The following is a 27,874-nucleotide window of genomic DNA, read 5'->3' on the forward strand; positions in this document are numbered from 1 at the left end:
GGCATGCGCATATTCTGTTCGGCTGTCAAAATAATCAGTCAGAGATGAGAAATACATATTTCCAATTGATTGCCTGGTATTAAATTTCATCAACAAAAATAGGCAGTTTCTTTAACAGAGTGTAAAGATATCTCTGTGAAAAGTTGTGAGTGAATCGAAATAGAGTAAAGATCTAGAGGAATTCGCTTCAGCCGCAGTAGGCTTTGTTTTCCACCTGATTTTTGACGTCTAGTAGTGAATCACTAGCCCCCAGGCAACTGGATTGTTCGTAATTTAGTGATAAAACCTCCAATTTTGTAAAAAAGAGTCTAGCCAATACGTTCTAGCAGAATGGAGGCTGTAGCCAAACACGAATTTACTGCCACAGCTGACGATGAGCTGAGCTTCCGAAAGGGCCAAGTCCTGAAGGTAAAGTATTTCGTATGATATTATTTTATTTTTTTCCCATTGACATTGAATTTTCGTTTTTATTTTTCAATCGTTTGCCAAGGTGCCAACTCGTTTTCTCCACTATACAATGTATTAACACAGCTATTAATTACATTTCCTTATTAGCTTACTTGTATTAAAGTTATCTTACATGCTAAGTCTCAGTAGATTAAGCTATCGTTCTATCTTCCGTTGGTTTTATGCTATTTACCAAATAACTTGGTTTATTTTTAAATAATCAGTAATTCTTTGGAAATTGCAATTCGTGTAAGTAAGTGTAAGTTGACTGTCCCACCTATAGTATAGTTAGTAGAGTAGTAGATAGCGAATTGTTGATTTTTTTCACTCAATATGCAAATGTAATTTGCAAAGATTGTGTTTTGGCCCAAGCTATTACGAAAAGGCGTGGCTATACATAGTGGGACTCCTCTAATGGGCCCCCTATCAATTTTCCACTTTCTGAGAAACTTCTGATATCAACACAGGGTTATTTACCATTAATGCTGTTCAAATAATTTTGTAAAGTATGGCTTCTGTTTACTATGGTATTTCCCAATATAAAGTGAACCTTGAAAGCCCCTTTTACCTTCAACCTACCATTTGGAAATAAGCCTTGAGATGTCATTTCTGCTTTGTAGTATGAAAATGGTTATTAAATTGTGTTTAGAAATTTTTAAAATAACCAGATAAAATGGCATTTTTTGCAAACTTTTTCAAATACAAATCGTTATTCATCGTTTTTCTTATTGAATAAATAACTTTAACAGTTATTTATTTTCCATTATCAGCTCTACTTAAATAAGCTTTACCTTGTTATCTTTTACCAGCACAACTATTTCAAAATGTACACAACATTGTAGAGATTTTGTACTGTTGTTAATTGAAGTGAGTGATAACGAACCAAATGCGTTTTTATATCAATTGAATATGAATATTATGAAAATCCCTTGTTAAAATATCGCCTGGTTCAAGTTTTAATTTCTACTTGTTGTAAAACTCACTGTGGTCTCAACTCGTTCAAGGGGAAAAAATATGAAAATCGATGATGTGAAGAAATGAAATTTGACAAAAAAGGTGCAGTTTTGAATGGTTTTCAATGCCAATTAACATTTTTCTTAGTTTTAATTAAATCGTATTTAAAGTTACAACTGCCACGAGCTATTGAGAAAAACTGATTTTGAGTAGGTAGATGAGGAAAAATTCTATTAGGCTAATTTATGCGGTTCAGAAGAGGAAAACGACACAAAAAAAAGAAAACGATATTTAGACTATAAAATACAGTGGATGCGTGTGATTTTTGTTTTTTCAGATACTTGAATATATTTAGTGGTGGTACAATTATTTGTTTTATAATAAAAATAATATAGTCGGAATGAATTAGTAAGGGGCTTTTATGCAAGCAAAATGGTTAATAAACACCATTAATGGTCGGTGGATTAAAAATCACAATTGCTTTGAAAATGAATATTAGTTACCTTTTCTTATTAATTGATAATTGCTTGTTCTCATCCTGACAAGAAACACGTAAAATGAGTTAAAGTTTCAGATAAAATAAAAAAATTTACAAAAATAATTTTGTTAGTTGCCATCTAAATGTGAAACAAGAATGTTGAGTGATTCCATTATAACTTTTTAATATAGAAATCATCAGATTAGGCAAATTGAAAATGTAGAAACCGTTAGCAGACTGTTTATTTTCTAACAGACCTGATGAAAGCTTCTATTACTAGCTAGGATTTGGTCAATTCAAACCCAGATATGAACCCTTCAGAATGCAGGAAAAGTCAAAAGATTAATTTTTGTGCTTAAAATTGCTCATAGAATTCATAGTATCTCGGCTACCTAAGCGGACATCCTGTATAACATATTTTCGCATTTTTTCAATTCATAGATATGAAACTTAGTTAGTTAAGTAGTTAGTAGTGTTTTAAAAATAAACCCAAACGCAGTCTTTTTTGTCTCTTCTGTATCCTCTTTTATCTATACTCCTTAGTCAAATTTTAAAACTCAAAATTGACCTCCGATGTAGCATTCAAAAACCGCCACTATTTTCCCATTCAAATTTCATTGGATCTGCTGTAGTCTTTAAGGTCATTGACCAGACTGAAAACAAACTCTATATGTGATTTTTTTATTCCAGGTGCTAAATATGGAGGATGATATGAACTGGTACCGAGCTGAATTGGATGGGCGAGAGGGCCTCATCCCAAGTAATTACATTGAAATGAAACCACACGAGTAAGTCTAATGTTCTTCTTCAAAGTATTATTCAGTTTTTTACTGTGTGCTTCTTGGAATGCAGAGAAATATTTAATGTGGGTCTTTTTCATTGCAATAAGCTTTAGTGTAATGTGAGGACACAATATAACATTTGATTTGATTGTAATATTTTATTTTAGTTGGTATTACGGCAGAATAACCAGAAGTGATTCGGAAAAGCTGCTGCTCAACAAACACGAAGGAGCGTTTCTGATTAGAATTAGTGAAACCAGTCCAGGAGACTTTTCTTTATCAGTCAAGTGAGTTGCAAATAAATAAACTGATGCCGTTGTTTCTTAAAAAAATCGTAAATAAAAGTATAAACAAAAACTATGTTTGAAAATTGCAGATGCTCTGATGGGGTTCAACACTTCAAAGTACTGCGCGACGCACAAGGCAAATTCTTCTTGTGGGTAGTCAAATTTAACTCGCTCAATGAGCTTGTAGAGTACCACAGAACCTCGTCCGTTTCCAGATCACAAGATGTAAAATTGAGGGACATGGTGGCAGATGAAGTACGTTATCAATATTTTGAGGTTGATCCTTTGCTAGATAATGCCAACTATTTTAGATCAACAATTCAATTTCCAGAGTTAATATTTAATGTCCTCCTTGTTGTTTGTTGCAGTATTTAGTCCAAGCCCTCTATGATTTCACGCCACAAGAAGTAGGGGAGCTGGAATTCAAAAGAGGAGACGTGATCACCGTGACTGGTAAGTAAGGAACATAGTTTATACATAAATGTTAATTGACAGGAAATATTTGATTAATTGATTTTTGCGCATTTTAGTTTAAAATGCCTTAGTGGAAAAACATCATTAGGTAATGAGTTTAAAAATTCAGCTGGAGCACTAAAACTGGCGATTTAGTTACTAATTTTACCTCAAAAACCATATGGGTTGCCATCATCTCATATGAGCAATTGGTTTTTATTGACAGTTGTAATGATTTTCTTAGAGTTTCTTAGAAGCTTAATTTGCGAAGAAAACTAGCGCCGTATGCATTAGTTACACGTACCGCAAATTGGCTAAAAAGCCTTGATTCAACTAGTGTTTCATTCGTCCGAGAATTCTTTCCGCCTGTTTTTCAGCGAGTAAATGTGTTGTCATTCTGGTAATAATTTAGTAACTATTTTAATTACTAATCATTTTTTTGGTCATGGCTCATTACATAAAATATTAACTATTTTAATGAAAATTATGCAGCCGCGTTGCCACTCTTTATCTTTACGTTCAGCAAATTAGTATATTACGGTACAATAGACGAAAGTGGATGTTCCGCCGTCGCTTGAAGGTAATACATATGAATATTGGGCGGAATGATAAATTGTCATTGTAATGAGTGGCGAACTGGGTACTTTCCACCAGGGGAACAAGAAAATATTATTTTAATCTCATAGACTGGGTTTTTCGGGAAGATATACAGAAGAACGGAAATATTTTGGAAATGCGTTGCGGAAAAGCACAATTCAGCCGATTCTGAAATTAAGGTGTTTTAATTTTGAACGTTAGGTTGTAGGAATTTCGTTTGTCAATATCTAATTTAATTGACTTATTGTCAGTTTAAGATTATTTGGGTAATTGACTGAGGCGGTGTAATTTTTTCTAAATTGTGTGTAAACGAATGACACCGGAAAGCAAAAAGAAACCGTCGATTAAAATGGACCATATGTAACGCTAGAGTATAAAATATAAATAATGAAAAAAGTTTTATTTTAATGGACAATAGCAAGAAACTTGCAACAAATGATAAATAAATCAAATTAATTATTAAAAAACATTAGTTTTGTTAACAAACAAAATTGTTTTATTGCAAAATATGCGCCGGTCTTAGCTCCTAAAATCTACAACATTTTGTAAAAACGTCTCGATATGTTTTCAAGAACATTATTATGTCGCATTCTTCATTTAAAAGTCAAAACCCTTGAAGTCCACTTCTATCGTTTATTGGGTGATTCACGGTCGATAGCGTATTAGACATTTAGGAACGCGATGCACGATCTATCTGCACATTTGTATGTGTACGTAATGTAAGGTTACAACTATCATATTTTAAATGAGACACACTGTATATTATTGAACACTTATATTCCCTTTATAAATCTGATTGTTTTCGCCTAACGATTCCTAAATCTATCTGAACCAGTTTTCAAAATATAAAAAAATATTTTTCTTCTTCTTCTTCTTCTTCGTAGAAAATAAATTCATCGCAGACTAATAGGCTTATGCCATTGTATACTTACACGCCAATGGTACAGAGAACTTTATTTTAATTCCAGTTTGGATTTGAAGGATTAGGGTTTTTGAAAGTTTTTTGGTCCCCATTTTCCTATATGTATACCACATATTACCTACAAGGGGCACACTTTAATTCGTTGGTCTAAAAAATTTGCCAAAAATTGAGGAAACGAACTAAAACGTCGCAAGTTAGACCATAAATAGATCAACGGTTTGTCGATTTATTAATGGCAGTAACATGGCTTTTCTATCTATTTATTTCGAATACAAATGTCTATTTTATTGAAGAATTCAATAGTTCCAACACCATCTTCACCAACTCTCGGCAAAGATTTTTTGGAATTCTAAACAGCCCTACAAATTTATTCTCTGTTAGATCAAAGGGATTAGTCTTGTCCTAGGTATCCCTTGGATTCCCCAATTGTTCCATGGCATCATATACATCCTCAGTTATTATGGCATTTACGATAATATTATTTAATTCCGTTAAAAAATCGTGTCTCTAAACAAAACATAAATGACAGATCACAAAGGTGACATAAATGAATAGCATTTCAGGTTGGAAACCCCTAGGAGAAGCCTTCTACTGGGTCGTACCAGTCGATAATTCCCCCTCCCTGGGGAGCGACTCCCTCTCAACTTTTTTTCAAGAATACTGTTTCGGACGGCTGTCACAAAACCCCGCCTACTTCTCTTGGCTGTTCTACTCCCTAGTCGTCAAGAATAGGTACACTGGTGTTTTCGGTGCCTATCCTGTCATGCAATGTTTTTTATTGTTCTTAGGATTTTCGTCTCCGCTGTTCTCATTGTCTTTTTGGTAACAGACGTTTCAGCTCTTGTCTCGGCGGCGTAGTTCATTATGAGCCTGACGCAGGTCTCATAAATTCATGTCTTGTTTTCTGTGGTCATATATTTGTTCTTCCAAATTATATTTTGCAAACACCCTGATACTCTTACGGCTTTCCTGATCTGGTTGTCCACCTCATTCACTGTACTGTTCTGCTGCTCGATACCTGTACCCCCAGATAGTTGAAATTCATCACCTGATGTATAATGCGCTCACTCACCACCAACATTCATTATGTTCAATTAAAACATGGCACCAAGGAATCGTGTATTACAAGATTTCGCTACCTGGAAATTTCAATTTTTGGTACTGGGTTAGGAAAACTCTTTGCTTGAGCCTAGCGTACAACAATTTGATCAACATTATACAGGATGTCTTGAAAATACTGACATTTCGGCTAGAGATGAAACCTCATCATCATCAACATAATCATCATCGTATAGAAGGCGTACCGCCTGTTCAGTTCTGATTTCTCTGCAGCACTTCCTGTGAAGTTGATTGCCAACTGTCACGCCACCTCTTTGGTGGACGTCCAGTACGTCTCCTTCCGTGTGGGTAGGTTGTTACGTACTATTTTGACTAGTCTCTTCTCCTCTATCTTATCCATCTCACTATGTCGTCAATATGGCACTTTTCTCTTATGTCCATGCTTCTCTGTCGAGTTTGTAATAGAGATAAAACCTGCTCAAATTATTCTTTTCCAAATAGAACACCCCATATATTAATTTAAATACGGGAAGACCATTAAATTAACTATGATACCTAAAGCGTAAAATTTCCGAAATAAATGGATATCTTATATCAAAAATTATATTATTTCGACGTACTTGTTAAAATAGCCATGACATAGTTGAAGATTTTGCAATTCTTCAAAGGAGTTGTAAGCTTGTCAGACAGTCAAGTTATAGAGATAGCTTTTGTGCACTTTTGATGCAGTTTAAATTAAATTGTTAACCAAATGGGCAAATATTCGAACGAAGTTTTATGAAACTATTTATTCTTCACGAGCAATGTGATCAAATTGTTGCAAGGACAGGCAGAGAATTCAACAAAATCAATCCCAATTTAAAGCAAATTACTGCAACGCAGTTTGTGTGTATACAAAACAATTTCATTAATTATGGCACTAAACTGAAAGCTGAACCGAAGTTGCCAAAACCTGTAACCTGTAATGAAAACAACATTGTAAATGTTTTAGCATACTTCCATGCATATCGTGAAACTTCCGAAGTGCCGCATATGATTTAGGTTTATCCAAATAGTCCCATTCAAGGAATCCTGATCAAGCATGCAATTTCACAAAAGTCCAAGCCCTGAAGCCAGAAGACTATCATCGGAGAATCGGATTTTGTGAAACAATTCTGGTGGATACACAATATGCCCAGCCTGAAGTTAATCAGAAAGCTATTTCATATGACATCGGCTTGGCAGCTAATGTGACTCGTCAGGGAGATCGTAGACCTCACCGTCAACAGATCATCATTTTGCCGCCTCATCACCGTGCAGCGCAATAATGGAATTTATGTTATCCTCCACCGGATATAAAAGAAATGCTGTGCCCGAATGCCATATGTCTTGACGGTTCTTTCGCCTTGGGTGAAGCCCTGACTGTCCCTCGAGTGAAGCCCTAACGTTCTTATGTCGTGGACTTTACAAAAATTTACTCTGCTAGTAGTATATAAAAGATGTACCTAAGCGCAATACTAGGACACTTACGACACAAGAACCATCTATCGCCACCCAAGACATTGAGCGTTGAAGTGCCTATGTATCAAAATACCACCGATAAGAGTCTTACAAACCAGCTCCCTGATTAAGCGTTAATTAAGCGGATCGTGAGCTCGATATCACCCGACCACCCCTTCTCCGTGGCGACAGACGCTACCTCCCTCACAATGACGTCGTGTCTTTGGACACGTCTCGTATGACCTGCAGGACATTTCTGAAGTACGCGAGACAGAGATTTAGTTTCCATGCACCATGCCCTACAACGCCGCGCTTCNGCGTAACTGGATGGATTTCACGTAATCGCCACCGGACCAGAACGGAGGTTTCAGGACCAGTCTCCACTTGTTTTACTCGCCCCACCCTGGAGCAGACCGTTGCCTGAGTATCCCTCATCTAGTTGCCTATTCCATTGCTTAGCGATATGGCGACCGGATTTCCCAAGATTACCGGTCCATGCATCTAGTTTTGCCATCATTTTTGAAACATAGGGCAACTCGGTCAGAGCTATAGTGACGTGGTCTGGGTTTTGTTGAAGGACGTTCTTGTACGGACTCAGCATGATCATCGGCACATGCTTCCTCATCGATAAGAAGCCCGGTCCGACATCTCTGATGGGAGCGTGTATATAGGCATCTGCCGATGTTCTGGCTGGATGAACAATGCATCATATTCCAGCCTTGATCAGTACATCAACTTGCTTCAACAGTTTGATGGTGATCGTTGGAGTTTGAAGCTCATCAATGAGTTTGGGTATGGGAAAATTAACACGAATAAAAATAGTGACACATTTTGCATGTGCGGATCGATTAAGGATGCCGAATAGCTACGGAATACGTTGGAACGACAATCCTAGCTGATCAGCTATGACTTTTTTTGAGTTTTTAAGAAATGTGATGTAATTATTTTAGTATTTATGGGTCCTTTTAAGAGAAATGATATCTACTGTTCATTGCATGAAAAAATAATAAAATTACAAGAAGTATTCTAAAAGTTATTTTCAAAAAATCGATTCTCAGGTGGCTCCTTTAGAGGCCTGTATCTCTGTAGGGGGGCCATCTGGATTTTTTTATAGGAACTTGTTATGTTTTTTTAACGTCCCCTGTACAAATCCGAGGACATGCCCACATATATTCTGGGATACCCCGTATTAGATTAAATTTTTTTTTAATAATGAATAAAAGAATGAGCTAGGATTTTTGTTCCAACGGATTATTTATCTATTCGGCATTCTTAATCGATCTGCGCATGCAAAATGCGTCACCATTTTCATTCGTGTTAAGTTGGCTTCAGGCTAAGTCTGACACCGAGACCTTTTTTTTAAGACCTAACTTAGTTTGGACAAGTGAATCCAAATTTTCCATTCATCTATCCATTTTCATTTTCAATTGACGAAATAAGCATTTCTGGGCGGATCATAATCCACACGTGGTTAATTAAAGGCATTTCAAGAAAGATTTTGAATCAACATGTTTTGCTTGCTAAACGATAACCAAATAAAGTTTCACTTTTATGATGAATCGTCGAATTCATCCAAGTCCTGGAAGAATAAGAAGAATAAATAGTTTCATTAAAACTTCTTTCGAATAATTGTTTTTTTCTATTTTGTTAATAATAAAATCTAAACTGTATAAAAAGCGCACAGAAGCTGTCTTCATAACTAAGATGACAAATGAAAATAACATTTCATGGATATTTTGACATAGGTCGAGATAGAATTTTTGCAAAAATGTCCATTTATTTCGAAACTGACCTATTAGGTAGAAACATGATATATCGTTTCATTAGTAATTTAATGGTATTTCCATATTTTAACTAATATACGGAGTATTCTATTTGAAAAAATGTAATTGAAGCAGTTTTTATCCCTAGTCGAAAGGTCAGTATTTTAGAAACATTCTGTATAAATTGGAACAAGTTGCTCGATGCAAACCTCAAGCATAGGGCTTACCATAGGCCAATACCAAAATTTTAAATTTCCAGGTATCGAAATCTTGTTATATAAGATTCCTTGTCGAATTTCAATGCTACTATAATTGGTTGCAATTTTTGCTTTTTTAAAACATAATACAGAAAAAACGGCTGATACAAATCTAGGCAATATACAAGATTGTATATAGTTCTGAAGTCAGAAAAAAAAAATCCAATCGACTTGTCTAAAAATATATAGGGTTTCATAAAAAATCAATTTTTTTCATTTCCGTGTTTTATATTTTTATTTTTTAAATTCAGATTTAAAGAATTTAAGTAAAATTAAACAACTTTTGTGCTGGTCACTCACAATTTTTTTTGAATAAACGATATAGGGGGAGTGAACTTACGAGGAAACACCATGTACTTGCATTGCTGAACATATTTTAGGCCTATAGGGTAATCAAAAGAGATAGACTTTCGAGGCCATTCCTTGAAACTAATGTGTTTTTCGGGTTTTTAGGCCGTCATTCGGTAGAATTTCTTCCTGACGTTCCGCAAGCACGAGTGCCTCTTCATAAGTGGTTTGTTTGAAAGCTTATCGTCATCGGAACAGTGTTAAGTCGCAGGATCTTGCGAGCCACTTGACATCACTCAATCTCGAAATTACGCGACCTGAAAATTTGTCTTGCTATAGGGCTGTAACTGTCAGTGTTGTGTGATCTTCAATTTCTCTCCAAAAATAATCGGTTGACATGCGCCTAAAGCGCTCAGAATTGACTGTTATGGCTCTTTGATCGTTTTCAAAAAAATACGGGCCAATAACACCACCGGACCATAATGCACACCCTACGGTCACTTTTTCAGGATGCAAAGGCCTTTCTGCGATCACCTGAGGATTTTGAGAGCCCCCATATACGACTGTTCTGTTTATTCACGTAACCACCGAGCGAAAAATGAACCTCATCGCTGAAGAACATTCGGTTCGAAAAATCATCGTCAACGGCTTGTTGTTCAATCACCCAATTTGCGTATGTTTTGCGTTGCCCATGGTCTTGAAACGTAAGTTCTGGAGTCAGTTGGACTTTGTATGGATGGAGCTTCAAATCCAATTGCAAAATTCGATACAATGAGCAGTGAGACAAGCCCAAATGTTGACTACGTTGGGGAATCGACGAATTCGGGTCTTCCTCCACACTTTGAGCAACAACAGCGATATTTTCAGCTGAACGAATGTTGCGATGATACAGGCCTTACAATATCAGTAACCGATCCAGTCTCTTCACATTTTTCCACTGTGTTCGAAATTGTTTGCTCTGTGGGTCGATTATGTCCACCGTAATCTGCTCGTAAAGCCCTAAACGTTGATACAGCAGAATCACCATTTTTATAGTAACATTTAATAATTTTTACGCGTTCTTCGACAGTTAAACGATCCATATTCCAAAATGGCAAACCTTCAACTAAAACAAAAAACGCTTCTGATGACGTTTACCTTTGACAGATATCAAATAGCAAGGTTTTACTTTCCCAACCTCGAATTGAATAACCCGTTATAAATAATAATTAAAACGTAGACAAAGCACATGTCTCGACTTTTTACGAGTATCGGAGGAATTTAAGTGCGTTTTGAATATTATTATGAAATTAATGTTCAAAAATGTAATTTCACTTTGTTTATTTTCGCCAAAGTTCAGACGTTCATATCTAGACAAGGGTTCGGAAAATAAGTTGATTGTTTCAATGGATGCTCAAGCAGATGAAAGTAAAATTGAGGAGGAACATACTTTCAGAGTACCTACAATATCAGTGGAAAACCTCCTGATAAACTGTATAACGGCAAGACTGCTGTTGTGAGATTCTCGAATACCACTCAGGGATCGATACAAATCATTTAAAAAAAAACACTTGTTATGAACTATTCGTTTATTTTATGTTATGAAATATGTTCTGGTACCCATATGGGACACGGGCTTCAAACCCATGTCTCCTGCATCCGTTTATATCGATGATACGAACGTTTTTCTATTGCTTGGAGATCTGCCAAGTCGTGCGTCTTCGTACGTACTGACAGATATCCTACCAATAGAAACACTTTCGTATCGTCGTATAACTGGGTGCATGGGATATGGACTTAATACGCCCTCGACCGTGAATCACCCTGCAGAAAACTAGGGATATTTTCGGACGTAAAACCTAATTAAAATGTACCCCTTAAAACGGCAACGAACCAACGCTAACTCAATGTAATATTCGAAAATAACGCCTGTTGAAATATATGTTTTTTGTTTGTGCAGATCGTTCTGATCAACATTGGTGGCATGGCGAAATCGGTCATCGTAGAGGCTTGTTTCCAGCTACTTATGTAACGCCATACCACACGTAAGCAACGCAAAGTAATCGTTTATTGTTTGACAAAACTCTGAGGAAAACTAAGCCTCGGTACAGTGTAGCGCGCCTTTTGAAATTGAATGTCAGTTACACATTTTTGAATATCCTGATGATTTAGATCAGTCCATTTAGCTTTTATGAATAATATTGGGCCCAAGGTGACAATTTGCCATCAAAATCCTTGAGTAGTTCTGGGAGAAACATTGAAACCGCTCAATAATGTTTTCTATTACTGATACTCGATTTTCCTCTTTCGTTTGTCAACACTATACACATGCATTTAAAAATGATTATTTTCATTTTTAAATTAAATCTTGATTTTTCTTATGTTGATGAAATAAATCTGACGAAGCAAACGTGGCATTAACCTGAACTACTTTAATTTATAATGCTTCAGTAAGTTAAGTGCAATATTGATTATTAATGATAATTCAAGCCGATGTTATGTCGCATTGGTTTATCCTAAATAAATTCCATCTAAAGTGAATGAGTAACTACGGATTGCTATTGAAGAATAGTGGACTAAATCAGAGTCGATATACGCATTATTAATAATCACCATTGCCCAGTATGTTAGAAATTGCAAACAATTTTGAAAACGTGTGATTTTTAGTTAGTAATTAATCTGGTGCATTATCAACTACATTATTATTATATGATTTGAAGTGGTTAACGTTTTGTCTTTGAGGATGTTTTTGATTCCATGATTTTGCTCATACTTAAAGATGACGAAAGGTGAGTTAAAACTTTATAAGCTCAAAAAAACATAAGTTGCTGTCGTCGCGTTCTCATTCTGCCTTTATGATATAATCATAACGGTTTTTATCAATAGCCTTTATACAACCGTGCAAAATAGAGATTGTTGTTGCAACACCAATTACACGACCATTGAATTAAGTGAAGGAAGAATAAGTTATTGAAAAACAGTTTTTCGTACTTCAATTTTTTATGGTTTAATTAAGAACATGAATGTAACTTTGGTATTATCAACTTCTTTTTTGTTCCAATTATACCAACTATCACTGAATCTGTTTGAAAGTAAATATTTTTGTATTCAAATGAAATAAGCCTACTGGCATATATAAAATTTAGTCATTAGATGTTTTAAAGCGTTTTGATACGATTTGACGTTTCATATGGGGTTTTAACTAATAAGCATTGATTTTCCGATATGCTCACAGAAAAGTTGTCTCTATATGTATAAGTATCTGAATATTAAAGTAATTTTAGGCGGCTCTATCTAGTGATATAATTTATTAGTTAATTCTCGCTATTAAAAATGCTTGGATGCCATTTAACACATAGGTTGTTTTTCTTTAGAGGATTACAAAATCCTCGAATCAGTAGTTACAGGAACGTTTCATTAGCAAACTGAAAATGTGTCAATTCAGATTGCTACTCTGCATACATCTATATATAATATAATATAATATATATTATATTTTACTATAATATATTCACGAATTCTGTTCTGTTTTAACTAATTTCTTTATTTGAACCACCGACGTTTTAATAGATTCCCTTTAGTTTTGAGAATATTCTCAGATTCTAACGTTCCCTTTTAATGTTAAAGGCCCATAGTTATACACAAAAGATTAGTTGATTTGATCGATAAAAACTGTGTATAGAAACCTTTAAAAAATTAACATATCTGCAAACAAAAACTAATATGTTATAGAGAAATGCCATCATATCACAACATTTTTGTAAATTAAGAAAACACAAGTTTCGTTACAACAAATATTTTTTAAACGATGTTAACATTTCTATTAAGCATATTTAGTTATCAGTTGTTTTCAACAAAATTATAGATTTGAATTCGGTAGCAATCATTTTAATTCCCAAGTCTATTGGGCTCAACGTGACTCTTTCCAATTTAAACCTTGTGCTTCATGATGCAGTTACACGCAGAAAATTAATTTTATATCAAAGATGGCAAAAGTGACACATTTTTTCACTTTCTACTTGAAATTATATTTTCCAAATTATATGTATGCAATATCAATTCTTTTTCCATACAGACAAATAAACCACATCATAATGTAAGCATAATTTCTAGGCAGATATTTTCCAAATCAATGCTAACTTGTCACTATTATTGGAATATGTTTTCTCTTAATGTAGTTCCGTGTTTAGTTCAGCATACAGGGTGTTTACCGTGTCGATTGGTTGGTGTAGTTGGCCTTCCTATTTTGCCAAAAATAAAAACGAATTTTTTACATATTAGATTAGGAATATTATATTTAAAAAATTAAGATTTTTCAGATACATTAACACCCTGTGTGGTTTGTTTTCTGTAAATAGTTGTCGAAGAAAAAAATATGATTAGTACTGCCTAAGGTAACAAACACCAAGAGTATAATATACCCTTGTAATAAATAAAGTATGGTGTTGTAACAGGACAATTTTATGTTTAATAACACCTGTTATCAAGTAAGAAGTATCTCATTTTTTGGTAGGAAATTATAATGTCCATGTTACGGACTGTATTATACACTACATAACATTTTTGGCATTACCGTTATTTTTAAGTATACCGATTACCTTTGCGCACAAAATTTACCGATGCATGTTGTGATCAACTTTTTTGCAAAGGTAATACACTACATGATATAGCTTTTATTTCTAGTTTAAAACTGTATATACTAACGTAGTTTATGAAATTTATGCTGATGATAAGTGCAACATTTAGATAAATATATGTTATACAAGCTAGAATGGTATTCTGGATATAGTTTCCATAGTAATGTAATTAATGAGTTGATTCCAGAATATATTTTAATAGCGTCTTTAGGCAGGAGAGAAATGAGTATCCCAATAAACCAGGTAAGTTTAAAGTAGTTAGAACTTTGCAGTCTTGCTTAGGTAAAAACACATTAAAACACAACTGAGATGTAATATGTGCAGAATTTATTTATTATATAATATTAATCGTAAGGCTTTGGTCTTAATAGTGTAAACACCTGATAATTACAAAGGGGAACTGTACAAGGGTTCTCGACGATGCGCGAATTTCTTTCAAATCTCAACAAAAGAGATCAGTCATGTAATTTAGATTATTATTAAAATAAGAGGTTTTTCACATTATCACCAAAAAACGTTTAAATTATTTCAATACGCACTATATTTAACTTCCCTTTTTGATGAAAAGTTAAATTTATATGCGTACTTAACTGTTTTAAACGCACGCACAGCTGTTTTTTTAACAAACAGTCCAAGTAAAGCCTCCAAAGCAACAGTATCTTGAAACCTGAAAACTCTGAATCTCATAATAACGTTATAATTTATACAAAAAGGAAAATGCCAAATGTTGATGCGTTTACAAAGAAATATAATACTGCGACAATCAGTAAACGTTCAAAACAATAGTATTGACATGATCTGCAAAAGGAAACTCTACTATAGGGTCGTTTATATGATTCACAATGTTACAATATATTAGTCTAAAATTCTTATAAAAAATTATGTTACATTGTTTCTAATACTTGAAACGGATCATAGTAATAAAGTATACCAGTTAATTCAGGTCTGGACTACGGAAGCAAGTTTGAAATTTTTCATATTGAATTTACTTTAATCGAATGTACAGTCTGTAAAAAAGTCTTCATACATCAGTAATTTTTTGTATTCCTTCTTAGTTTGCTATTTTGTTTCGATTTAATTAGAAAAACATTTCATGTAAATATCGGCACTTTGCTTACAAGTAGTAAAATTGAAGATAAATAAGATTTCGCAATTTTTGAGGCTCGCTAACTTCAGGCAACCCCCAGGGCCGGTTTCGAGCCTATTAGCTTTCATCAGCTGGGTTTAGCCTGAAATTAGCGATCGCAAAACCCGCACTTTGCCGAGGAAATTATTGTCTTTATTGAAGGTAAAGTCACTTGAAACACCTTATTTCAACAATAAAAATAATAGTTATTTACGTAACCAGTAGGATATGAATATTATTAACGCAAGCATGTGAAGATTTGACGACGAGGCTGTAGGGCAAGTCGTGTAATCGCAGTAAGTGCGGTTAATAATATAATATCCTACGTATTACGTACTATATTTTCTTTACAACTATAACGATTATTATTTTAATTATTTTTGATTAAAAATAATTAGTTATAAAATTGAATACAGAACCTAGGAAAATTACACATTTGCTAATGAATTCAAGCGATGATCTGCCATGCGATTTTAAGAGTGAAGCTTTTAATATTGTTTCGGATCTTGTGCCAGGGAAACCACGGAAGAAATACCAAGAAGTTTTTGATCGGTACCAGAAATCGTGCAGTAAAAGAAAGATACTAAACTTAACAAGCGAGAATTTTTTTAATAGTATATGTTAACAAAGTAAGCAAAACAGATAAACCTTCGTCCATTTGGTTTTCGATGTTTTTTATGGGTGTATTTTTTGTTCACTGTACCATTTCGGGTACCGACCAAAGCTTCTTGGTATTTATTTCTTCCGTAATTTATCTGGCACAAGATGCGAAACAACATTAAAAGCTTCGTTCTCAATATCAGAAGGATCATCGCTTGAACTTATTTTAAAATGTACAATTTTAAGATACAACTTTGACAATGATCGACAGATTTATTACCTACTAGTGCGGTACTAAACAGCATTATGACATTTGAAAGAGTGCCAAATTATAGTCATTATATAACAGTTGTAGATACATTGATATTAGGATCGAGACATTATATAAATAGTCTCCAGACACTTAAAAAAGGGCTATTCAGCATCAATTACCGAGCGACGCATCAGTAATTCTTAGCACAGTTTATCAAGTTGGCTTGTTAAGTATCGCCTCAAACAAATTAATCATATTTGTTTACAAACGTCACATTTAAGTCTGTGTTTTTGTAGTAGATCAAAAATGAGTGCTCAGCATTGCAAAATTACTATTTCTGTGGTGATTTGTGGAGGAAGAAAGAATATTTTAGATATATTGGCAAAATAATTGGAAATTCATATTTCACTGTACAGTACGTCGTAAACCAGTACAAATATACCGGTTCATATAAAGTGCGGCCTCGCTCTGGTCGTCACAGGAAGTTAACTGCACGGGAAGAGTCCAGTGTTATGAGAAAAATTAGACGTAATTCTAAAATAAGTGCTCCAAAAAGTGTTACCCCTCAATCAATAAGAAACGAGCGTGTTACAACGGCCGCGTTGCAAGAAGAAAATTTAGAGTTTCATTAGTTTCAGAAAAAAAGAGAAAAAAACGACTCGAATTTGCGCGGCAACATGTTAACAAAGCCAATCAGTTTTGGGAAAGTGTTATTTTTAGTGATGAAACATTAACCTTTTTGGGTCAGATGGCCGGAATAAAGTATGGAGGAAAAAATGCAGCAGAAAAAAGTGAAAATATTTGCCCTACTATGAAGCACGGAGGAGGTAATGTTTTATTGTGGGGCTGCATGTCAGCCAATGGAACAGGCAATTTAATTTTCATTGTATTATGTAACATGCTACAATATCTTAAGGAATAATTTGCAAGCAAGTGTTCAAAAACTGCTCTCGTCGGGCGTGATTTAGTCCAACAAGATAACGATCGTAAGCACACTGCTAGGCTTGTACGTGAATGGATGATATATAATGGCATATCCGCCAACAACTTCATACACCACCGCAATCACTGGGCATTAACCAAAAGAATACCAGTGGGAAGAGTTAAAGCGTCGGGTGAGAAAACACCAAGATAGAAATAAGGAAAAATAAGAAGAGAAAAATAGGATAGACAAGAACGGGAAAGCATTCCACCAGAAGTTGCAAGAAAAATTGTATTGTCTTCCGGAAAGGCTTGTTGCCATTATTATAGCCAATGAAAACTTTACAAAATATTATACTTTAAGATAACTATTTTTAAGAAAGCAATGTTAGTGTATGGAGACTTTTTGTATACATAGTCTCTCGTTCAAAATATCATTTTATATTTTATTGTTCAAATAAAGTGCTTCAAACGGCTTTACAGTTAATTTTATTATTTTTAAGGAGCCTAACAACATTTACTTTTATGATTTTGCTAATTAAACTGAAGTAAAATTGCAAACTAAGAAAACATTTTGAAAAATAACTGATTTATGGAGACTTTATTACTGACTGCAGAATGCAGGTTCTGCTATTTCTATAACTTTCATCTATTAGGTTTTGGTTTGGCGGATGATTTATGATAGAAAGTATGAAAATTAGTATGGGGCCGAAAAGAAACAATCATTCTTCAATATAAGTCAGGGTTTCAGTTTTTAATTGGAGTATTACAAAATAAAACAAAATGGTCGAGTATCGCACCTAAAGGGTTTATCAACTTTACATTCAAAAGTTATCTTAGTAGTCGTATTTACCTTGCTTACATTAAGAATATCCACGAATTTCTAGGAGTTCTTCAACTAAATAAATAAGTAATCTTCAATTGTAATATGGAGAAAGCTGTATTAGTTATAAACCGTTTTCAATTGAAATGGAAACAATGCTATTGTGTAAATTACATTGCGCGTTGTCACCGTTGGATATTCTAAAATGTACGCACATTTCATGAACAGGGTCTTGTGATTCAAAAATTAAGTACAAATTCCTAGAATTAAAGAAGGTACCTCATTTTACTTAGCAATATTATATATACACACTTTTAAATACGTCATTCATGCCTTAAGTATGTTCTACTTATGATACATTGTCTATAATATTGAAAATATTTTTAGTTTTTATTTCAATAATCCCAAGTTTTGTAGTATATATAAATAAGACCTTCGAAAATGACGTACAATACATACATGATTTTTTTTGGTCTGCCCTATTTTGATATGATCATTTACAGCAATCAAAAGTCTAGTTTTCCTTGAAGCTTGACCGTTGAAATTACATTTTTAATGTTCTTTAATATACCTATATTACTTTTCCATTATATTCTCGTCATAGCTACTCATGCACGAATCAACGCTAAGCATTAAAAAACACAATTTGAAATTAACAGCGATATATAAACAAGTGACGTCCTTTAGAACACTCTGAAATATTATATTATTCACTTTAAATTACTGAGTTAAAACAATTATTTTGGGGCATTTTTTTCAATTAATCAAAGTGTCATTATTTTAATGTTAGCCGCTTTAAACACCCACGAGTGCAAAGAGTATATGAAAATAGGACAGTCCATACGACAATAGGGATTTAAAGCTAAGAACGGTAACTTTTAGATAATTTACATCTTTGAAAGTAAGCAGTTCACTGTACTTCTTGGCAAATAATTACTTGAAGTAGTTCGTTGCAAATAAATATGAACGAGTTCGATGAAACTGTTCTCTAACACAATATTCAATAAAATCCGCGTTTTTGATATCCAGAGAAATGTTTAAACGTATTCTAAAAGGAGTAGATTGTTCTAAAGCAGTTTCATCAACTACATTTAACCCTTACAAATAAAAATCGCTAATACATACCCATGGAAGGGTATATCTGCAGTTGCAAAATCCGTATAATTATCACATAATTTTTATAAAGTTCTTGTTATTAAATTTATAATATACGGTACAGCACAGATAATTCCTCACTGTACTTTGAAAGGGTTCACAATTTTTTCTGTCCTTGTCACCAATCTCCATTTTTTTTGGTTGCTTACACACACTAGATTATCCTCTAGCTAATTAACAAATTAAATGTTCATAATGGCTAACCTGCGTTTGTAATGAGCTTATCAATAGTTTGCAAAAGAACACGACCAGTTAAAATTGTTTTGCGCGACTTCGGGGAATGTTTAAGAACAGTATGAATCGAAATGCGTGCTGATATTTTTATAGTAAATAGTTATATATCGGTGATGTTTGGACCATGCTAAAAGTATTACCGAGTTTAGCAGGGAAATACAAATGGAAAGCAACTTTTTTGGTTTACTGTTCTGTTTAGTTGAATTTCTCTAGATTATAGTTTGCTTAATTTCCTTGCCCGCATATACAGGTTGACCCAAAAGTTCGGAGAAAAATTTCGAAAATTTAAATGTCAATGGTGTTTTTGACGTGGAGGTTATGGTGTAGCCCGTTAAATTCTCTACGTTAAGTTACGTTTGCTTACCATATTAAATTGTTTTTTTCGTTTTTCGCTATGAGTCGTGAAACAAACCGTGTTGCCGTCGTAAAATTGTTCGAATCGGGAAAGTCGCCGGCTGACATCACAAAACTCCTCCGTATTTCAAGCAGCACGATCTACAGAACCATTAAACGGTACGAGGAGTTGAACACAACGGGGCCGACAGGCCTCGAAGCGGAAGACCGACCAACGCAACGACCCCCGTTCTTCGGAACTCATTTGGAATTTTTTAGAATTTTCTGCTCCTTCAGGCTAACAATGCATTTTTAGAAAAAATGCCCGAGTTCAGCGACGCCACTTTCCGAAATCGGTCAAGGTGTGGGCGGAAAATTTCGAAAAACGGGAAGACACCGCTGGTGTTTGTCGACCGGGGTGTCAAGATCAACTCCCAAGTCTACCAAGAGCTCATTTTGAATGATTGTGTGTGATTCCCTGGAGCCGACACTTCAAAAATCGGCGCTAGACAGGATTGGGCGCCGGCTCATTCTGCGAGGTCACCCTTGGATTATTGCAAAATCAACAAAATCGTCGCCTGTGATAAGACTTTCTGGCCGTCCAACTCGCCCGACCTGAATCCGATGGACTTCGCAAGTTTGTCGCAATTTAGTTGTTGTCTCCAAACGGCGTGGGACGAAATCTCAGAAAAAACACTTGCGGCCAGCGTCAAAAATGTCTGCAAGCCGGTGTGTCGGCTGAAGGAGGCCATTTCGAATTGTTGTTTATGGATTTTGTAGAGAATTTTTTTGGCTTTGGAATATGTATAATTTAGTTGAATTTTTATGTTTAATAAAAGTTAGGATTAAAACAAGTCGTCTCCGAACTTTTGTGTCACCCTGTACAGCCCTATTTAATGTCTTCCTTAAAAACCACATATTAGTATTTACATACTCAGGATTATTCAAATATTCAGGAAATTGTATTATTCAGTCCGAAAGGTATTTGAAACCAAGTCGCTATCGTGCGACTGGAATGTTGCCAACTGGTATTACGGTTTTATGATCCAATTTGTGCCTTCATGCGGAAGAGATCATATACAATGGTTTCTCCATTTGAGCTGTAGAAATAGGTTGATGCAAATTATACAGTTCGTGTAAAATTTAATTTACTATATTCCGCATGCCAAAGGCAGATTAGGTCAAAAGCCTTAAAAAAGTAGCCAAATAATCGACGAATGTTAAATACTTGGTTGTGACTCAATGATTAGATACTTAATTGTTTATGTAATAGGGCTAACCGCACATTCACTTGCAACTGAAGAAAGACATTGAAAATACCAAGTTTATGTTGGGGATTGTAAAAAGTTTTGTCCCATGTTGTAAGAAGCAATACTATAGATCTAGGGAAACCAACCAGTTAATTTCTGTGTGCAATATATACTTAAATGCAGCTCAGTCGAGTTTAAACGGAATTTCATATGCCTAAATATAAACTTAACAAACACTAGAATCAGTTTGAGCAAATCAAATTCGGAATGTAAACTTACAATCACATAACGATAACAAAATATGTTCTATATTAGTACTTAGGCCAGTAACAAAATTTCCATTAAACATGAATAAACAGCAAAACGTCACTAGTTTTTTTTCACAAATCACACGTCACAAACCACGAGATATAAAATAGTAAAATACATAAAAACGAGTATATGCTTGAAAAACCGGTAGATCACGTAATGACCAACATAAGTCTACCAGTCAATGTTATGAATGATTTGGGAAACTTGAAATTATTATTCGTTATTTCTCAGCAGCAGAAATGATGCCCTGGAAACATATCTAATGCTTCCAGAAGCAAAAGTTATAAAAACAACGAGTCCATCGAACGAACGTGGAAATTCACGCCATCCACTAAGACAACACACCGTAATCCCGTGTGTCATACTATGGGCTCTTCCCTTTTGAAGTTAATATTCTGACTCGCACAAAAGTCTGAGGTGAAAGGAAAGCAATTGAAGTACGAACATACCTTGCAGTCATACACGGGAATGATATAGAATAGCAGCAGCAAGATCACAAATAACAGGAGGGCCGTTAAAAGGCACACCCATATGAGCAGTACCTTTTTATGGCGATCGTAGTCCCCGAATGATAGGAAAGGAAGTAGCGCATAACTCAGTAAAAAGCCAAACACAAATCCGAACAGATGGGCGTAGTTGTCTACCCAGGGCAGCAAACCAACGATGAACAGCACTATGGTAGTTCCGATCATTTTTGCAAGTGCCCTCTTGGGGCGTTTGAGCATCGGCCAGGCGTTTAGGAGTTCTACGATGAGACAGGCGAGGAGGCCAAACTGCGAGCCGGCAGGTCCAACCTAAAACATTCACGTCCATCTTAGTCAAACAAGAACGGTCTTCTCAATAAAGTTACTTACATCGGCGCGATACGGTACAAAAATGGCACTCCCCAAATTTCCAGCTACTCCAGACCCAATGTAAATGATCCCTATCCTTAATGATCCCGTGAATTTTTCCAGTCCTCGCATCATATGATATTGGAGTAGCACTGTGATGATCAGTTGTACGATACCGGCATGTAAAAAGAGCGAAGTCCAGAGTCGATAGAATTGATCTGGCATATCCGGGAAGAAAAATGGTATCATTCCGCATACATCGTTCAAACAGGATACCTGTAAAGTTAAATAATAAATCAAGTAAATATGCATTTGAAATATTAGGGGGATCACATAGGCGTTTATAGATAGCCATTGTTACTTGAAATGTTTGAAGGATTGTAAAAAAAATCGATCGGATGAATGAATGCGAGATAAGCTGATGGAGAAACACAGAGATTTCCTCATTTGAGCAAATTTGTATTTTATTTCTTTTTACAGTTAAACCAAGCATATGTTTTTAAATGTTACTCTTTCTGTTTTCTGCTGTTTTTAGTTTACAATGCCTCATGGGCGTAGTGTCAGACGAAAAGTTGTCGAAAGGAAAACGTACCTTGTTTTAGTTTTTCATGGTATTTTGTAAAAATTTGGATGTAGTTAAAAATTTAGTAAACTCTTACGGCACTTAAAAGCGAAGCTCCAACGAAAGCACGGCGTTTTTTAGCTTCCCATCACAGTGTGATCAATATTTTTAAATTTTATGTAGGTATGTATGTTTCAATTTAACGAAATGAATGTAATGATATTGTTTCAAATAGTCACCTATGTGACTACGTATAGAAACAAACATGTTGAACTTGTACAAACCTGTGAACACAATGAAGCTTCTTCATGGAAAGTGCCGCGAACAAAGTCGCAGTACTCTTTGGTGGTAATCCGGCATTCCCCATGTATACCAATACAGCAAGGATGCCCGATCACCTCACAAACCATATGCTCGGCAAGTTTATCACGAGGGGCGCTTTTATCTCGCCGATTTGCTACTGCATTCGAAATTTGCGTGTTGGTTTTGCGGCAAATCGGCCACTTTGTTATGTCGTCCGGCCACTCGAACGGGTGGACACTAGCAGGAGCATCACAATACCTGAAAGATGAGTAAAATAAGATATAGTCGAAGTAGTCTAAAAGTAGAGAGAGGCTTTCGATTTTTTTTCATCAGTGCAATGTAAGCTTTCCAGCAAATAACCTCTGAAGAGGCAAACCACGTGTGGTTGCGAAACGTTAAGAAGAAATTTAATTTCTGGGGGCTCTAAAAACCCGAAAAACTTACCAGTACTCTAAAAGTGTTTATCTATATACAACCAACCCAATTTTTAAAACAAGTTTTTTTTTTAAACCCACATGGGGTTCGCTGGAAACAAGTGGGCCGATGCATTGGCGAAGCTAGGCCCTTCTGAGAGCCCAATAACTGCCGAACCCCACACAGGGTTAAGTAACCGATAAGTCGCAAGCGCTCTAAATGACTACTGTAGACAAGCCAGAGTTTCAAGGAACCCCAAGTGACGCAAACGCAACACCCAAATGGTTGATGTCTCAACTCAACTCAAAATATACTTTATTGCCACGGAAAAATTCACAAATTTTATGGACAAAGCGAGTAAAAAAAATTCAAAATACTACAACATAAACTTCGTACAGTACAGTCAACAATGATAAAAAATTAAAAAATATAATAAAGCAGTACAAAATATATCACGTACAATCGTCATGATGTCAAGCGATGGGCCTTCAGAACTTTGGTCTGAATAGACACTTACACCTAAAAATTGGTGATAACCCCCGTGTGTCTACAATGTGAAATGGCGGAGGATACATCATACCACCAATTAGGAGTCTACCATCGGAGGGCCTCCACACCCTCCGGCATAGAATTGTCTTTCTTTTAGTGGAGACGTATCATTGCCTTTCAGGGGTCAAGGTCAGGGGGACCTTTGTCAATGCCTGGTTGGCGAAGATCAGGAGTGGCAAGGTAGGCCGCAATACTACTACTAACCCAATTTTTAACTTTCACTCAATAAAAGTAATTTTCAAGCATTTAATCCCATCGGAAATGGCAGTCGAAAAAAGTTACACATTTTTTTGCTTTTATCCGCAACAGTGAAATGACTAGTTATTCCACTTTCATTTACACCCTAAATAAACATGAATTTAAATTGAAAAAACTTACTTGGGATCTAAACCACATACTGAGCCAGAAATGCGGCCCCCAGGTCCAGTGGCCACCGACGTCCATTTGATCCAAGTCGATATCGCTTTCTAAAAAGAAGAATAGTTTGCGATCATTTCCCCCGCTTTAACATGGATGATTGACACTACATTGAAACATACCTCATTCAAAGTTTATTTTAGATTTACTTTAATAAAAAAATAAAAAATACGACATTGATTAAAAAAAATATCATTCATTAAAAATATCACAAAAGAAACATTACTGTTAAAAAAATACAGCAATTTTTGCAATACTCTAAAAACTAGTACGAGTACTTAAATGTGTTTCTCTTACATCGTCCAAGTAACTTACTGTTGGTCGCAATCCTCTGACCTAAGATGCAGCACAAACACACCGTTTGAGTAATTGGTTATATCGAAACGCATTTTGTTGCAAAAATCCAGAAATTAAGTTTTAATATAGTCTTAGCTTACCGAACAGTCTGCTTGAGACGACTGCACGCAACCGGAATCATCATTTCTGATACAACACGCAGTTTCCTTCTCTTTTTTCCGAGTTTTTTCTATCTGCTGCGTGATTTTGTCGTCTACTCGCATGCACGGTGCAAACTTGGCTCCTAGATGAATGAGATCCGCAGCTCTAGGCCCTATCCTATTAAACGCAACATCATTTATTACGTTTTAGTATACGGGAAACCAAACAAGACAGCTTACCAGAAATTAGCAGGTTCCAAGTAGTCAACTTGCTGCAAACTTAAACTCGTTACCAACACCTGCCCGGATCTGGCCTTAAGGTCAAAGCCAAAAGGTCCGATACCGTAGCAAAATATTGAAATCAGTAATACTAGAATTTGAACTATTGTAATCCAATAAGTGAAATATGGCCTATGATCATCCATGTGTTCTAATTGTTCTTGAATTACTGGATGCGATACTACAGATTTCCTGTACACGCGCCTGAAACAAAAAGTATTTTATTAAGTATTTTTCAAAATTTTTCCTGAACTACTCACCCAAACAACCTTCCAACCCAACCCATACCATATTGGCGCCTATCCGAATTATCCCTGATACTATGCAGGGTGGTAGAAGAGATTCGAGATAAGCCAATGTTGGCTCGATGCTCGGGATGTCTCAGAACCACTTCATCTTGATCTCTTCGCCATCCACTGGCCGTTGCCGCGTATCTCTCTCTATTTCTATATGGCGGCTCTGCAAAGTTTACCCTCTCAGTGCGGTCCACAGTGTCCTGATCCAACTGCCGTACTCTCTCGTGTGCGTCAGGTTTAACAAAAAATGACTCCAACTCTTCTTCTGGAGACGGCATCACGTCATGTGGCGGTGTTTGAGGAACATCCGGTGGAAAGCTTCTGGATAAAGAGCTTTGTTGCGAACGAGGCCTTGGCCGATGTCTCGTCAGTGTCTAAACAATAAAAACATGTTTTAAAGATTAATCATTAGGGTGCCAAAACCCTTTCTTGCGCTCTGAGTCGGAAGCAACAAATTCCCAGACAGGAGGGAGTCAATTTTAATTAGAATTCGCTCGTTAATAAATGGCAGTATTTTAAACAGTCATGATGGAAACAAATTAACATCCAGATTGAGAATATTTGGGATCATTCAATTAAAAGTTTGTCGGGTTTGGGATGGACCAGAAGTTTATTTCCTGAATATTAAACGGATAGAGGCATTATGGTAAATGCCGTTAAAATACAATTTAATGAGATTTGCATTTTCAGTCAATTTAAAGTTTATAAGGAAAGAAGCTCATTATAATCGTGCTACGGTTTATAATACGAGCAATTTAAATAAGATAAACTCGCATTTTTAATTTATGGTTAGAGGAAAAACTTCAGGTCTTTTCCTATTGAATTATTTTACCGTAACAACGTAGTTCAGGCCATTCCATGTCATTCTAGCCACGGAGTCTTTTCTTTGTAGCCCAATCACGCCAGGCTCGGCAGGTTCGGCTACGTCTGGTTCATCGCCTTCTTCGCCAGGTAAGACGTCTGGTCGACCTCCGCCCATCTGAAGACGATTAAAGTCTCCAACGGGTGGAACGGCTTCAGATGCCGCCCTCCGATGTCTTAAGCCAGTTGCTAATTGCGAATGAGATGGTCTTTGAACAGTGTAATATTCTTCTTTTAATGGACCCATAGCTCTGAAAAAGAAAGTTAATCAATGCATAAAACTGTGGTCTTCATTTGGTGCATGCACGTTAAACCTTTGAAGATGCCAGCTAGATTGACGAAAGGTCAGGAACATATCACGACCGATGCAGATCTTAAAGCGCAAAATTTTTCAGTTTTCTTAGACATTTATTATTATCAGTGACTGAACATTTAGCGAAAGTTCTGTTGCAGTGTTTGAAACTCAGGACTTATTTATTTTCTAGCTCAAATTTAGGAAAATAGGTACGTAAATTTGTAAAATTGTCTCCAAAATTGGCCTACTGCTAGCTTGTCATTGCATAAATTAGTGTTTATAAGAAAGAAAATTATCAGTGTTATTTAATTTTTTTCTGAGTTCTCAAAATTTGACATTGTTATTAGGTTATAACTAGGATTTACAACCCTCACAGCTTAGGATTTACAATTTTAACCCTTAGTGTATAAACATATGCAGACAGCTGTGTTTGCATATGTTTATACACTAAGTACATTTTAATAAAAACAAATCTTATTTCATACCAAAACCACAGTTTATTAGACAATTTGTTCAATTTAATTTAACGACTTGCAGATAATCGTTTTTATTTAATTATTTTTCCTTAATAGCTATCACAGTTAACAAAAAATAAAAAAATTCTAAGAAAGTAAAAATATTCTAAAGAAACCAGAAGTCATTTCGTGCCAAAACTTTAAAAAGTATAAAGCGCCGGAAAAAAGTACGGAAAAGGAAGAAGGGCACAATCTCAAAAAAAATGTTTAGTGATTTTATATTCCGAATCATGTAAATCTTATATCGTAACGCAATGTATTTGAATATTCAGTTAAATACCTTAAACAATTTAAAATAATTCAAAAGGAATTAAGGAAATCTTGAATCTATCTACTGATTGGAAGTCCTTTTTCGATTCACTCAACCAAAATTGATTCATGGGGTGATTTGAAGTGGTGAATCGTTTGAATTATTTTGAAGAAGAGCTACTTTCCGCTGATTAAACAGTGTAAAATGTTCGTCATTTGATTAATTTTTATTAAAAGTTATTGTACTAAAAACTGCTCCTTTTTTAATCTTTTAACGAAAAAAAGAACGCCACTAAAAAGAAAATTACTAGTAATAAATTTGACTTTGAAGAATAATTACACCAAGCAGGTTTACGTCTCATATATTCTATATATATATATATATTGTACGTACTTTCCTGACTGTGTTTCAATTCCAAAATTAAAATCAAATCCTGGGTTCTTCAGTCATTTATTTATTGTTCATTTATCAATT

At 35.2% G+C, this 27,874-nt stretch overlaps 2 protein-coding genes across 4 annotated transcripts in view; one reads left to right on the forward strand and one right to left on the reverse strand.

Annotated features, from left to right (window-relative positions):
- Nucleotides 1–14,517, forward strand: LOC109538190 (growth factor receptor-bound protein 2). The gene is made up of 6 exons (XM_019905320.2): nucleotides 1–408; nucleotides 2,570–2,667; nucleotides 2,829–2,948; nucleotides 3,038–3,203; nucleotides 3,317–3,401; nucleotides 11,706–14,517. Exons 1-6 carry the CDS (start codon nucleotides 331–333, stop codon nucleotides 11,792–11,794), a joined length of 636 nt encoding a protein of 211 aa, XP_019760879.1. The 5' UTR covers nucleotides 1–330; the 3' UTR covers nucleotides 11,795–14,517.
- Nucleotides 14,518–14,690: 173 nt separating this feature from the next.
- The window catches only part of LOC109538189, a 59,706-nt gene continuing 46,522 nt past the window's right edge, over nucleotides 14,691–27,874 (reverse strand). For 2 of the 3 annotated variants that reach the window (XM_048663857.1, XM_048663856.1), the window contains exons 12-20: nucleotides 26,312–26,591; nucleotides 25,444–25,853; nucleotides 25,145–25,387; nucleotides 24,905–25,082; nucleotides 24,765–24,803; nucleotides 24,429–24,517; nucleotides 23,069–23,345; nucleotides 22,244–22,498; nucleotides 14,691–22,183 (exon numbers count right to left, since the gene is read on the reverse strand). In XM_048663857.1, coding sequence (XP_048519814.1) covers nucleotides 21,749–22,183; nucleotides 22,244–22,498; nucleotides 23,069–23,345; nucleotides 24,429–24,517; nucleotides 24,765–24,803; nucleotides 24,905–25,082; nucleotides 25,145–25,387; nucleotides 25,444–25,853; nucleotides 26,312–26,591 — 2,206 coding nt within the window. In that variant the 3' untranslated portion in view covers nucleotides 14,691–21,748. The remainder of the gene's footprint in view (nucleotides 22,184–22,243; nucleotides 22,499–23,068; nucleotides 23,346–24,428; nucleotides 24,518–24,764; nucleotides 24,804–24,904; nucleotides 25,083–25,144; nucleotides 25,388–25,443; nucleotides 25,854–26,311; nucleotides 26,592–27,874) is intronic. The other variant, XM_048663858.1, reaches the window with a different exon arrangement.

This window comes from Dendroctonus ponderosae, unplaced genomic scaffold, assembly GCF_020466585.1.
Source record: "Dendroctonus ponderosae isolate FM_Combo_2020 unplaced genomic scaffold, Dpon_F_20191213v2 Dpon_F_20191213_2, whole genome shotgun sequence".
Classification (NCBI taxonomy): domain Eukaryota; kingdom Metazoa; phylum Arthropoda; class Insecta; order Coleoptera; family Curculionidae; genus Dendroctonus; species Dendroctonus ponderosae.